Here is a 13,389-nt window from a genome sequence, read left to right as displayed (position 1 = left end):
GTGAAGAACTGCTTGGATAGTATGTTGCCATTTTGGGTTCAAAATGGGAAGTTGGACTAGATCAGTTGTTACCAGATAGTGATTTGTGAACCCCCCAAATTTCAGATACCTTAGCGATTCCTGTGGGGGGCTCCATGGCCTGTACTTTTGGGCAGTTCTGCTTCTGTTTTTAGGAACTTTTGAATAAGGTTGCATTTCTAAAAAGCATTTGACAACTTAAAAGCATTTGAAAGCCACTGAAGTAGGTTTCTATTTTAAATGTCTACTTATCCTGACATCCATCTCTGTTTTCTTTCTTTTTTTTTTCTTTTTTTTAAAAAAAAAGGATTTAAGGCAACTTTATAGTAATGTATACAATTCTCTGGGATATTTTTTCTCTCCTTCCCAATAAGACTATGAGGACAAATGGCAAATAAAGAATTTCACCAAAGGCAGGAAAAGATCAGCATACTGTTTTTTAGCAGCCTGTTTTGTAGTACCTTAGCACTAGCCTTCGTCTTGAACTCCAAATGCTGGGCAATTGCTGTGACTGTATTAAAATGAGTCCTGCTCTAAATACCATTTTTGTGACCTGACGGCAGCCCACAAAGATGACTTACTGGCCACATTTACCATCCTTTTGGATTAGTCATTGGTATTTCACAAGGACCTCGTTTATCACGAGGGAGTGTTGATTGTGTCGTTTTCATCCTATGTCAGGACATAACCCCCTGGATAAGCATGCTTTCTTTCTCCATGTTTGGGTTCTTGGGTTCTCGTGGCTTCGTTTTTCAGCAAAGAGCTGTATTCCTGTGTGCGCAGGTGGTGCTGCAGCTGCTTGTTACGAGCCGTGACTCCCAGCAGCCCTTGCCTGGTAGAAAGCCTTGCTGCCCTGCAAGGTCTGTCTCCCGCTGCATCCTTCTCTAGGTGCTAAGTGTGTCTTTACCCTGATTATACCCCCCGAGTTGATCCTCACGGTCTCATGGTAATTACCTCCTCCTCCCCCCAGCTTCCCTGATCACCCCTACCTGTAATTAAGGAGAAGAATGGAAGAGGGAGCATGTCGTTGACAGGCTGAGAGTTGTGTTGCTGCTGCAGGACGGGGCTTGCGCCCCAAAGAGCCAGGTCACAAACCAGAGTCACGTTTTGGGAAATGCTTTCTCCAAGCGGCCCTTTCAGTGTGGCCCACTTCTGGTATCACAGGGGCTGTCTAACAAGCAAATTCCCATGACCAATGTCAGGAATCAGAACTGTGCTGGGATTATGTCTTAAGACTCTGCAAATCCTCTTTTGAAATATATCCTCTGCCCAGAAATCCTTTAGGGAAGGTAGTGGCTGCCTGTCGGTCTCCTCCACAGCACTGTTTTGTGTGTGTGTGTGTGTGTGTGTGTGTGTGTGTACTTGGATTTGTGTGTATTTTGGGGGATTCTTTAGAATGCAGATCTCAAACCTAATAGTCTCCCTTATGAAAAACATAAATGCATATGTAAATTCACAAATTTGGACTCCCCAAGAAAATGTCCGCTTTGATCTTGTGCGAAGGGAAGGGATCCAGTAAGCTATTCAATGTAGCCATGTGTGCTTTTTCTTTCCTTTTTTCTTTTGGCTTTCAGCACATTACAACCTAATACTCTGTATTATTTTCTTCGTTTTACTAACTTTTATGTCCTTTTAAAAATCATATGTCTCATGCCCTTTGATAGAAGAATTTAACTGTAAGCCTTGTAATTAGCAGCTAATTGTACAGTGTAGATACTGGGGGTGTTGGATTTGTTATGACAGTGGGTGGTTGGGAGGGGCAGGTTCCACACCTTTCTGTATGTCTTCACAGGTGAAAAGCTGTGATATTTAGATCCCCAGATTAAGTTTTTTCCCCTGAGTAAACAATGGGGGGGGTGGGGAGGAAGAGCTGCAGGCCAGAAATGTCCTGGCTATGTCTCCTGTCCTGCCGTTCCATGTCACCTCTGTGTTGCTTCCCCCAGGGAAAGGCAGGTATGGTGAGGTGTGGAGGGGCAGCTGGCAAGGGGAGAACGTTGCTGTGAAGATCTTCTCCTCCCGGGATGAGAAGTCGTGGTTCAGGGAAACAGAATTGTACAACACTGTGATGCTGAGGCATGAAAATATTTTAGGTAAGTACAAAGATAATCCCCCTCATTAATTTTATCTAGAAAGAAATAATTGCCCACCTTTGCCCTCTCAGATTTGGTGTATGTGAATCTGCAAGTCTCCCCCTGAAAAGCGATAATAGGAATCATCAGCGCTTATATATCATGTTTAATTTTCTTTTAACACTAATTTCTTGTTTAAATCTGCAAAGAAGCTAAGTTTGAAGATTCTCTGGATGATGAAAATGAAATCATTATTGCTAATTCTTATTCTGTAGGTTGTTATTTAAGCAACAAAAATTTACCCCATATTGTTCACTTCAAGGCTTCATCCGTTGTTCTACTTACCGCACCCTTTTTGAATATTTATTGAATCAAACTAAGAAAGCTCTTTGGACGATTTCCTAGAGATTCACAGCTCCCAGGGACATCGTAATTAAATGCACGTTCCCTCAAACTAGGCATGGTTTTTAAAGCCCAGATTTACAGAGGGATTTAGCATCCATTTTAATTTGGAAACTAAAGCTTAGAACCATTTGTGAAATATGTGAAGAGCCCATCGAAATACTGCTAAGGAGGTATAAGGGATGAGAATATTCCTTGACTTCTCTGTTTTTGGAAAGTTTCTCTCAGTGTGTTTATACCAATACATGTATGCTGAGTGCTGCTCAGAGTGCTTTTTAAATAGGGGATATAAAGTTTATAGAGAAATTGACTCCCTAGGATAGTGCTGGCCTCTTCATGGCTATTGGATGAGATTTGGCTTATCAGAAGGCCCTGGCCATGACTTATTTCGATTCCATTATTGCCAATTTAGTATGAAACCCGAGTCAGGTTGTCTACCAGGAACGCTTTGACAGTTGTCTCAAGTTTTGCCTTAACAGTGTGGCGGTGTGTTCCATCTTAGACTTGTGTGTTTCTGCTGTTGTCTTTTCCCCTTGCCTTACTGTGGGGCCCCAGCTGTCACCCAGCCCCCCTTACTCATATCATTGCTGTTGGTCTCCCATTTCCAGCCCATCTTGCTACACTGAGTTATCTTTCATTGGGTAGCTGGGTACGCCTCAAAGTATCTTTGATGACTCCTCCATTGCTTGTCACATTTGTGTCTTCTGGGTCTGGCATTCCAGACTCCTTATATGTTGGGGTCCCAAGGAGGCTCAGACTTTCTCTACAAATATCCCTAGATGGCAGCCACTTCTGATATTTGCCATTACTTGGGATCGCTGTGAGCATTCCAGTGTCTGTGCCTTTGTTCACAGTCTTGATCACCCATGATCCACACCCTATACTCCAACCACTCTTCCTTCTGTCAAAATGACACAGTTCCTGTCTAGTCTCTCCCAGTGTGTTTACCTGTGCTTTTCTGCACTCCCTACTTTGCAGCTGTGCTGTAACTCTGATCACACACTACCGTGTGTCACAGTTAGATGCACATGTGTAACAACGATGACTCGTTATTGTGCAGCGAGTGCTGCTTTAAGTGCTTCATGTGCATTTTCTCATTTTGGCTTCCCGACAATCATAAGTGGGTAGGTACTCTTATTTTTCTAGTTTTAAATGATGAGGTAACCAGGGCGGGGAGGTTAGCATCACCCATCAGGTTAAATCGCAGAGCTGAGAATCCTACTGGGCAGTGTGTCTCTTAACCACAGTTCTGTACTGTGTGTTGTGGTTAGCTAGTGGAATTGGGTCTGTGATTCTGTAATAAGAGGATGAGGTAAAGATTCATCCACAGTCAAAATTATCCTTAAATGTCCCACTTTTGCCTCTGACACTGGAACAGAGAGGGGAGTAACGGATAGAGTGTCAGGTGTGTTAGAAGCCGTGATGTATCAGGAGTACTCTTTAGACAGTGGAATTACTCTTTAAAAAAAAAAAAAAAGATTTTATTTATTTATTTATTCATGAGAGACACAGAGAGAGGCAGAGACATAGGAGAGGGAGAAGCAGGCTCTCTATGGGGAGCCTGATGCGGGACTTGATCCCAGGACCTCGGGATCACGTCCTGAGCTGAAGGCAGACGCTCAACCACTGAGCCACCCAGGCGTCCCTAGGCAGTGGAATTACTCTTACTGGGCAGGTGCACATACTGTTAAGAAGTATGCGGGGTCTGAGTACATGAATAGAAGGGCATGTTCAGGCACCCCTCTTATGGCCTCACAGGTTCATTGAACAAAATGGGCTAGATATTGCCGGGCTATACAAATAGTCACTTTATCAGTGCCCTTGAGTTAAATGAATTGTGATATCATTCCCTTGTATGCCAAGAACAAGGATCACTTCCATTGGTTTTGCTCTCACGTGCTAAGGACAGTACCCTGCACATGCTAGGTGCTTAGTACGTATCTGTTAAACTGGATGTAATCATAAGAGAAATTTGAAAGTCACCTTTGCGATATGATTCATGTGAGAGGTGAGGTTCCTTTAGTGTGACCACATAGAGCAAAACATTGTTCATTTCTTATTACTTGGTGATCCAGGGAAATTCTGTATTCATGAGGTCTTTCCACCGTCATCATATTTAGAGCTATATGGACTGATTTTACTGTGTAGTTCTTTTAACTTTAAGAAAGCTTATAGAAATGCACCACTTTTTTTTGGGGGGGGGGCTAAATTTGGTTAAAGTCCTTTCCTTGCTTTACCAGTTTTCTGGACATAGAGACCTCAAGATTTTCTGTGATCTTTTCCTTTTCTATCAAAGGAGCATATTGTATCGAGTGTTGGATGATGATGTCCCTCCCACCATTGAGAATTGCTAACGCTGGCCCCTCAGAATGAATCAGTCACACACGCATACATACAAAACTCTGCACACTCACTCTTTATCTCCTTTGCAGCAATATCTTTCCAGGGACTAGGTTGGCTTTTGACTCTTCCTTCTGCTCTGGTATAGAATTCAGCAGACAAGGGGGTAATGGGTGGCTGTGCTGTGTGGTGGCAGGAAGAGTGGTCGGGGGATTTGAGAAATTGGTTTCTACTCTCAGCGCCTCGAACAGGCCCACTCTGTGACTCTGGGCCAAAGTTACATGTTTTGGAGTATTCTTGTCCTCATTACTAAGACCAAGGGAGTTGAGTTAGTGTGAGAATTTTATTCCAAAGTCTCATCTTAGGCTCTTTTTAAAAAATTACAGTAAGATACAAAGTTTAGTGTTTAATCATGTTAAGTGGACAGTGCAGTGACACATGTGCATTCACATCATGCAGCCATTACCGCCTTCCATCTCTAGAACTGCCCCGGGCTCTTCAGAGGTAATGCCTAACCGTTTAATCAGACTTTCTTGAGACCATGTGGAAGTAAAGGAAGTTACCCACAGAAGATATGATGTTGCAGAATTGTTGTGGTTTTAATTGAACCCTGAGCTCTTCTGAATGTAATAGTAGTCGGCTATTCTTGATACTTCCTGGGTTGGGCATGGTGGGAAGCACTGTACCTATAATTACTCTTCTGTTCTCAAAGTACCCCTTTGAGATTGCTCATGACGTTATCCTTATCTTACAAACGAGGAAGCCAAGGTGGACCTTTCATAGGATTTGTGTGAGATCACCCAGCTGGGCAATGGGAGAGCTCATGTGGGTCCCTGGGGTCAGACCCCCGTGCCCCACTGTGAGGTGGCCTCAGTCCTCAGCTGCTGTAGCTGCCTGGTTCCTGGAGGAGAAGGTTCGCTGGAAGAGGTTTGCAAGGGCCACTGATGACCTCGCTTAAGATTTTGGGGTTTGTTTTCTTTCCTGAGGAGACTGGGAGGATGACCTTGGCTGTTAAATAAGAGGCTTTTGCTCTAATCACCTTCCCTCCCCATTATGAACACGTCCAGTGGCCATGCCAGCATCCCAGCTTCTAAGGACCTGTTCAGCGTTCACTACCAGTACAGTGCTTTGACTGAAAATGCAGAAATTTCATAAAAATGCTCTAGCATTTTGAAACAAATGTAGTTCTGTAATTCATGCTTGGGAGATAAACAGTTAAAAAAAAAATCCTGCCTTTTTAAAAGTCCTTTTTCTGGAAGGTCTAGAGCATAATTAATGGGACAGACAAAAATCCTTCTCTGAGACTTAAGAGGCTTAGGGAAGGTGAGAGAATAAATATTTATTTGTTATTTATTTATCTATTTATTTAATCAGAGGCTGCTCTCCCTTGGGCAGAGAAATCAGTAGAGGTGACATTAAATACACAACAGTAATTTGATTCCTTTCGAGTGGTACTTCTACTTTAGGATATTTATTTTTGAAAGTCATTAATGATTAATATCCTTTGGTTTAAAATAATAAAGCAGAAACATTTTCTTTAGTAACAGTAAGTATCTAAATACACAGTTTGATTATTCATATTGTGGCCAGTGAAGGGCTCCAGGAGAAATCGCTGCGGGGCCACAGAGACAGACTGGAGAGAGGGAAGGAGTGAGAGATGGAGACTGCCCAGGGGAAGGGGCGCAGAGGGCAAGGAGAGAGAGGTAGGGGATCAAAGTGCGGAAACATCACTTTGTTCACTTTACAGATGTGCAGTAGATTCAGTGTCAAATTGTCTTTCTCCCAGAAGTCAGCTTGTTTGGGGGCAGTCTGTCATAGTGGGTAAGAGTATGGGTGCTAGAGCAGACTGTTGGGGACCATTACTAGCCTTTGTGCCAGCAATGTCCTCTGCCTCCTTCCAGTGTGAGTGTTGGACAATTACATGCGGAGTGTGCAGAACTCTGCCTGGCACCGTGTTAGTCCCAGTAATTACTAGCTGCTTCTATTGTTGATGATGATGATGATCAAATAGGGGACCTTTCTTTGTTCCCAGAATTTCCTGTACAAGGTATGGTGTGCCCAGGTAGCTGGCACCAAACTTGAGGTCAGCAACAACTTAATAGATATGTAATTTGACATCTCTTAGCAGCAATTTTATTATTTATAAACTGAGTATAATGAGATCTGTGTTACTGGTGTATTGAGAAAAATCCTAGGAGAAAATATGTGTGAAAGTGGCATAAATTGTGTATCCGGCTCTGTGCAAGCGTGAGGCATGTTCCGCATATTTCTGTATTTTTTTTTTTTTACAGAAGTCCTTTAATCCTGTCCAAGCCACATCTGGCTTAAAAAAATATTCTTTTATTTATAAAGACCAGAAGTCACCGCCTGTGTGCCCATTAGGGTGTGTGGGTGTGTGCGTGTGTGTGTGTGTGTGTGTGTGTGTGTATTTATATACATACAAATGGAGAGTGAATGTGCAAGCAAGCGTGTGGAGAGCACACCTATGGCAGGAAAGGCAAGCACACACATCATAATTTATTTTGTAGGTTAGGAAGTTCTAGAATTCATTCAGCTTGCTCTAGGGTCCCCTTAGAATGTCTAGAAAAATCTCTTCCTACCTCTTTACTGGCATCTGTCAAGTCTCACTTCTTTGCAAGACTGCTTCAGTTTTATCACTTCTCAATGGAAACCTGTTGTAACATCTAGTCTGAATCATTAGGATTCCCTGTTCTGGACTCCCGCTGCCTTTTGCGGATCTAACAGTACTTTTCATTATATTCATTACGTTAATACTATAATTTTCCCTTCCTATATCTGTCTTTTGTTCTAGCCGACAGATGCTATCCCCTTGGTTTTCCTGTGTGATGACAAAGAGCATCGCAGATTCTTACTGTATTTGGCTTCTTTTTTATTTGATGAGTAGTCAGTCATTTAATAAAACTTATCCTTTATCTTACATTTGAGCACAGATAATCCAGAGAACCTAAATGCTTGCCCAGGATTACACAGCAAATCACAGGCAGAGTCAATACTAGAACATAGGTGTTTAGATTCTGTTTTTTTATTCTTTTTGAGTGGTTGATGAATAATCTGTGCTTGGAATATGAGCATGATAAAGAGTTTGATACTATTATTATGGATGAACACAAAGGTATTATTCCTATCCAAATTGTAATGCAAAGTAAACTCTTTTTAAAAGGATTATTTATAATGAAAATGAATATGGAACTTTCCTATTCATTGGCAGTACCTTTTATGGTCGTATTAATAGTATTATGTTTTTCTGTTGACACCTCTGTAAACCTCCTTTCATGGTAGTTGGTTAGTTTGATTGTTTTTTGTTATAAGTGGTATCTATTGTGTGGGTCACTATTTCTGTATACTATAAGTTATAACGTGAAATTCTTACATGTCTGCTCCTTTTGTTCTTGCTCTCTCCAGGTTTTATTGCTTCAGACATGACATCAAGACACTCCAGTACCCAGTTGTGGTTAATCACACATTATCATGAAATGGGATCGTTGTACGACTATCTTCAGCTTACTACTCTGGATACTGTTAGCTGCCTGCGAATAGTGCTGTCCATAGCTAGTGGTCTTGCACATTTGCACATAGAGATATTTGGGACCCAAGGAAAGCCAGCCATTGCTCATCGAGATTTAAAGAGCAAAAACATCCTGGTTAAGAAGAATGGACAGTGTTGCATAGCAGATTTGGGTAAATTTTTTAAAAAATATTTTTTTATTTAGTTTTTAACTTTTGTTGGATTCTATTGTTTAGCTAGGTTACATCTATGCCCCCTCCCCGAACATCTTGTGAAGAATTTCAAGCATGCAGGCAAATTGAAAGAACTTCCCAGTGAATAGCTGGATACCCACTACCTAGATTCTTCCATCAACAGTTTACTGTTCTTAAGCTCTGTCACATACCCATCCATTTCCACTCATTCGTCCATCTTTAATCATTGATATGTTCCCAAGTAAACTGCAGACAAGAGAGCTCTTCTAAAGACTTCAGCATCTGTATATTGTGTCACTCACTGGAATGAGTCTATTATTTGTTTACTTCTCTCTCTCCAGGTGAAATTTCAGTTTCACGAGAAATGAACGAATCTAAGTAATACGTTCTCACAGTTTTGACAAATGCTATAAAATCTAAATCTCAGTCGAAATTCAGACCTTCACATTACCTTGGAAAGTCACTCCCAAGTGAACTGCTCATTTAGTCAGTTCCTGACCAGCCTCACCCTTAGAGGCAACCAATAGTCTGTAGCATTCTGGTTTCACAAACCTTTACACAGAATAGGTACACAGTTAAATAACTTATGGAATGAGGGTCTCCTGGGCAGGTTGGGCAGTTAAGTGTCTGACTCTTGGTTTCAGCTTAGGTCATGAGCTCAGGCTTGTGAGGTCAAGCCCTGCATCAGGCTCTGCATGCAGTGTGGAGTCTGCTTCAAATTCTCTCTCCTTCTACCTCCTGTTCACTCTCTCTCTCAAATAAGTAAATAAAATCTTTAAAAAAAGTAACCTATGGAATGAGTTCATCTTAAAAATGGTTTCTAAAGTTGTTTTTCTGTAATCATGGTAAAATTATCAGTCAAGAAAGAGGAAAATAATTCCTAAACCAATTTATAATTTCCCCTGTTGAGATATCTCATTCCTGCGGTGTTAGGGTAATGCTCAGTGTAACTTTAATTGCATTATAAATAAGATTCTTTTCATTTATAGTGACATTGTATATAAAACCATATTCAACTTGGGTATTGGCTGAATAATTATGCTAATGAGAACTGAATTGTAATATTGGTTATTCATTTCAGTGGACTATTGAGAGTCCTCACTCAATTTGATTAAAAAATGGTTTATATTATATTCATATCATTGTAGTTATTGTTAGGCTGATAAAGGTTTGGACAGTATTAGCTCTTTCATATAAATGATAAAATTCAATTCTTATTTTAAACACAAAAGAGTTTACATGTCAGGAAAATTTATTTCTTTTGAATTTCCTTAAAGTCTTTGCATTCATGCTGAGTATTATTTTTACACTGTTTTGCAAGTGTAAGAAGAGAAATATTTGGGATGGCATTGAAAGGGTATGGCTCCAAAGCTCTTCGTGGGCAGTTTTAGTTGTGGTTAGGGGACTTTTATGGCCATGCCATGGCTGTGGAGCAGGGTGATTTGGATTTGAATCCTGGCTTTCCCCTTTATCTTCCCCATATATCTATGTAGATATTTTATCTATTTACCTTCCTAAAGTGCAACACTGCTTATAACTTGTTGTAAGGATGGGGAGCTAAGCAAGGAACACTTTAGCGTTTCACACTGTGCACTGTACTTCTGTATTGTTTCAAATGTTTGTAACGCTGTGTTGAAGTATTGTTCATGTTACTAAAAAATCAATTATTATGTACCTCACATGGTTCTTACAAAATTCAGAAATTATTATACTTGCTTGGCAAATAATACACATTCAGATGGTAGCTGTTGTTATAGTCTAGTGGTCTAGGGGAGATGGAAAATTAGGAAGCTGTTAAATTTGGTTACGGCACTTGATAGGGAGTCAGAGGTGTTTTTCATTAAGTCCAACTAATTATTTATTCATTTATCTTTCTTTTAGCCTGTAGCCTTCCAATTAGATACATGGATTTGTACAAAAATCTTTGTTAAGGTGTTATTATTCAGGGAGTGGTTCCTTGGTATAGAAGACAGCTCCTATAAGAGCATCATTTGTGTGTAATTTTTCACTTCACACCCAGAAATTAACGATCACTCATTAGAAATCATGTTCTATTTATTTATTTATTTTTAAAGATTTTATTTATTCATGAGAGAGAGAGAGAGGCAAAGACACAGAAAAGGAGGCTCCCTGCGGGGAGCCCAACATGGAACTTGATCCCACTACTCCAGCATCACACCCTGGGCCAAAGGCAGGTGCCAAACCACTGAGCCATCCAGGCATCCCAGAAATCATGTTCTGTTATTGATACTGCAAAAATACCAGTATTCTATTTATTTTTCTGTTTATTATAAAAAAAATCAAACATACGGAAAGGCTTAAAGAATACTAAGCATAATGATCATTCATATTCACAACACCTAGATTCAACAGTTGTTAAAATTTTGCCATATTTGCTTCATCTATATGTAGCTGTGCATCTGTCTTTGCTCATACATTTGAAACAAGTTGCAGACATCACACCATGTTACTCCTAAATACTTCAAAATGTATCTCCTGCATAATCACAGTTTCTCTCACCTAAAATCATTGATAATTCTTTAATATTGTTGGACGTCCATTTTCATATTTTTCTAGTTTTCTCAAACAAGAACTCAGCCAAGGTTTATACATTGCATTTGGATGTTTTGTGTCTTTAGATAGTGGGATAATTATCTATTACTGGGTGACACATTGTTCCTAAAACTTAGCAGCTTAAAATAACACAAGTTTGTTATCTCACGTAGTCATCTGAGGGTCAGCAGTCTTGGAATGACTTAGCTCTCTGGTTCTGGCTCAGGATCTTGTGGGGGTTACAGTCAAGCTGTCGATTAGGGCTCCAAGTGTCTGAGGGCTTCGTCAGGGATGGCTCCACTCACATGGTTATTGGCAGGAGGCTTCGGTTCTTTGTCAGGGGGACCTCTCCATGGGGCTGCATGAGTGTCCTCATAACACAAGAGAACTGAGAGAACGGAGAGGAAGCCATGATGCCGTTGGTGTCCTAATTTTGAAGATCTGCCGTGTTCTGTTTGATAGTTCAGCCCACACTCAAGTCAAGGGGAATTGAGCTTCACCTCCTGAAGGGAGAAGTTTCAAAGAACTTGTGGACATATTTTTAAACCACCACAGCTAGTATTGCCATGATCTATTTAAGCTGCACCTTTTCATATTCTGTTATTTTTGACTTCTTTGGTTCTGGAAAGGGTAGAGAGGTGTATGTGTTTCAGGAGATGTTCACAGTGGCCATAGAATCTTGGAGTTGATGATAAAAATCAGGGAAAGAGGAACCAGACTGATTCAGTGAATTCAGTTGCTGATTTCGCTGCTAATTATTAAGGGTGTGATTCCATGTGCCATCTCCCTGGCATAATAAGGAGTCATCTTCCCACACATTTAAAGCCACGGAGCAGGAGGAGAAGCATTCTCCGTAGAAGGCTTGAGGGAGCCTCAAAGGATCATTGGGTTGCAAAGGTTTACAGAGGCTGCTTGTTCCACTTTGGCGCTTTTCATTATTCTGAGTGTTAACGGAATCGTTTTGAGTTGGTCAGCATATACATCACAAAGTAATTTCATTCTCAAATGAATCACGCGTCTATCTGCCTAACCCTCCCGGTCTGCGAGGAATGCCAGGTCTCTCTGAGGAATTCTGATATGAGTCATGGTTTCAGAAAGTGCTTCAGAGCTGTTTAGCATGAGAGTTGTGCTTTGAATCTCGTTTAATGCTGTCCGCCCGCCTGACTGCAGAGAAAGGCCTGTGGGTCTGGTCAGAGTTGGTTTCTCAGGTGCGCAGCTCGTCCTGAAGGGATTGGAGCGGTGCCTGTGGCAGTCTGCCCCCGAAGTAGTGGTGTATTACCTCAAATTCCAGGCCTCGCGGCGTGAGGAATTTGAGTTTGTGCGCTGTTGGGAGCTGTGGTAGACCGTGAGAGCTTCACTTCTCAAGGAGACCCTTGGGGGTCCTGCTGTGAGTCTATTTTCCTGTGGACTTGAAATGCTGGCCTCATACCAGTTTGGTGCCTTGGCTTATTATGCATCCAGATCTTATTGTTTCAGAGGCTCATGTGTTCACCTGATGGCGTCAGAATGTTTCTGGCATTAGATCTTTTTGCTGTTGTCACAGACGTCACCCCTACAAGAGACCAATGACTTGGGGGCAGTGGCACAGTGACCACGAATACCACAAGAGGGCGCCTCTGACTGGGGTCAGTGTAGACATTCTTCAGTAACCCTCTGTGAGAAAGCAAGTGAACTGACCCACCCTGTTGTCTTCTTCCCTGTAGGCCTGGCAGTCATGCATTCCCAGAGTACCAATCAGCTCGATGTGGGGAACAACCCCCGTGTGGGCACCAAACGCTACATGGCTCCTGAAGTTCTAGATGAAACCATCCAGGTGGACTGTTTCGATTCTTACAAGAGAGTTGATATTTGGGCCTTTGGTCTTGTCTTGTGGGAAGTGGCCAGACGTATGGTGAGCAACGGTAAGTATCTGATCTAACGTAGTAATGTCCCTCTCCGAGTCCTCCTGATTCTGCTGTCTTTAAAAGGGCAAAGGAAATATTTAAATCTACATTGTTCCATGAATCATACTTATTCCTTGAATCATACATCAAGCTATCAGCATCTATATTTGATTTATGGCTAGTAGGTGGAATGTAATGGCATTATATTTTAGCTACACAAGAGGAAATGATGGTTGAAAAAGAAGAATATTTTGGGCTGGGACATCTGCTCCTGGCGCCGCCTCCCTGGTGCTTGAGTATAAGCCCCCAATAAACACTTTAAAAGAAAAGGGTATTTTTGGAAAAGACTAGTTATTCTTTGGCTTTTCTTTTGATTGGTCCATATTTCGTTCCCTCCTTTCTTC

The 13,389-nt window shown here is 41.4% G+C and overlaps 1 protein-coding gene across 3 annotated transcripts in view; it reads left to right on the top strand.

Moving 5' to 3' along the window:
• ACVR1 (activin A receptor type 1) overlaps nucleotides 1-13,389 on the top strand; it is a 125,171-nt gene that overhangs the window by 92,892 nt on the left and 18,890 nt on the right. For all 3 annotated transcript variants that reach the window (XM_072751565.1, XM_072751564.1, XM_025994234.2), the window contains 3 exons: nucleotides 1,962-2,108; nucleotides 8,253-8,528; nucleotides 12,806-13,003. In XM_072751565.1, coding sequence (XP_072607666.1) covers nucleotides 1,962-2,108; nucleotides 8,253-8,528; nucleotides 12,806-13,003 — 621 coding nt within the window. The remainder of the gene's footprint in view (nucleotides 1-1,961; nucleotides 2,109-8,252; nucleotides 8,529-12,805; nucleotides 13,004-13,389) is intronic.

This window comes from Vulpes vulpes, chromosome 3 (assembly GCF_048418805.1).
Source record: "Vulpes vulpes isolate BD-2025 chromosome 3, VulVul3, whole genome shotgun sequence".
Taxonomy (NCBI): Eukaryota; Metazoa; Chordata; class Mammalia; order Carnivora; family Canidae; genus Vulpes; species Vulpes vulpes.
Note: the sequence above shows the minus strand (reverse complement) of the source record. Positions and strands in the feature narration are given on the sequence as shown.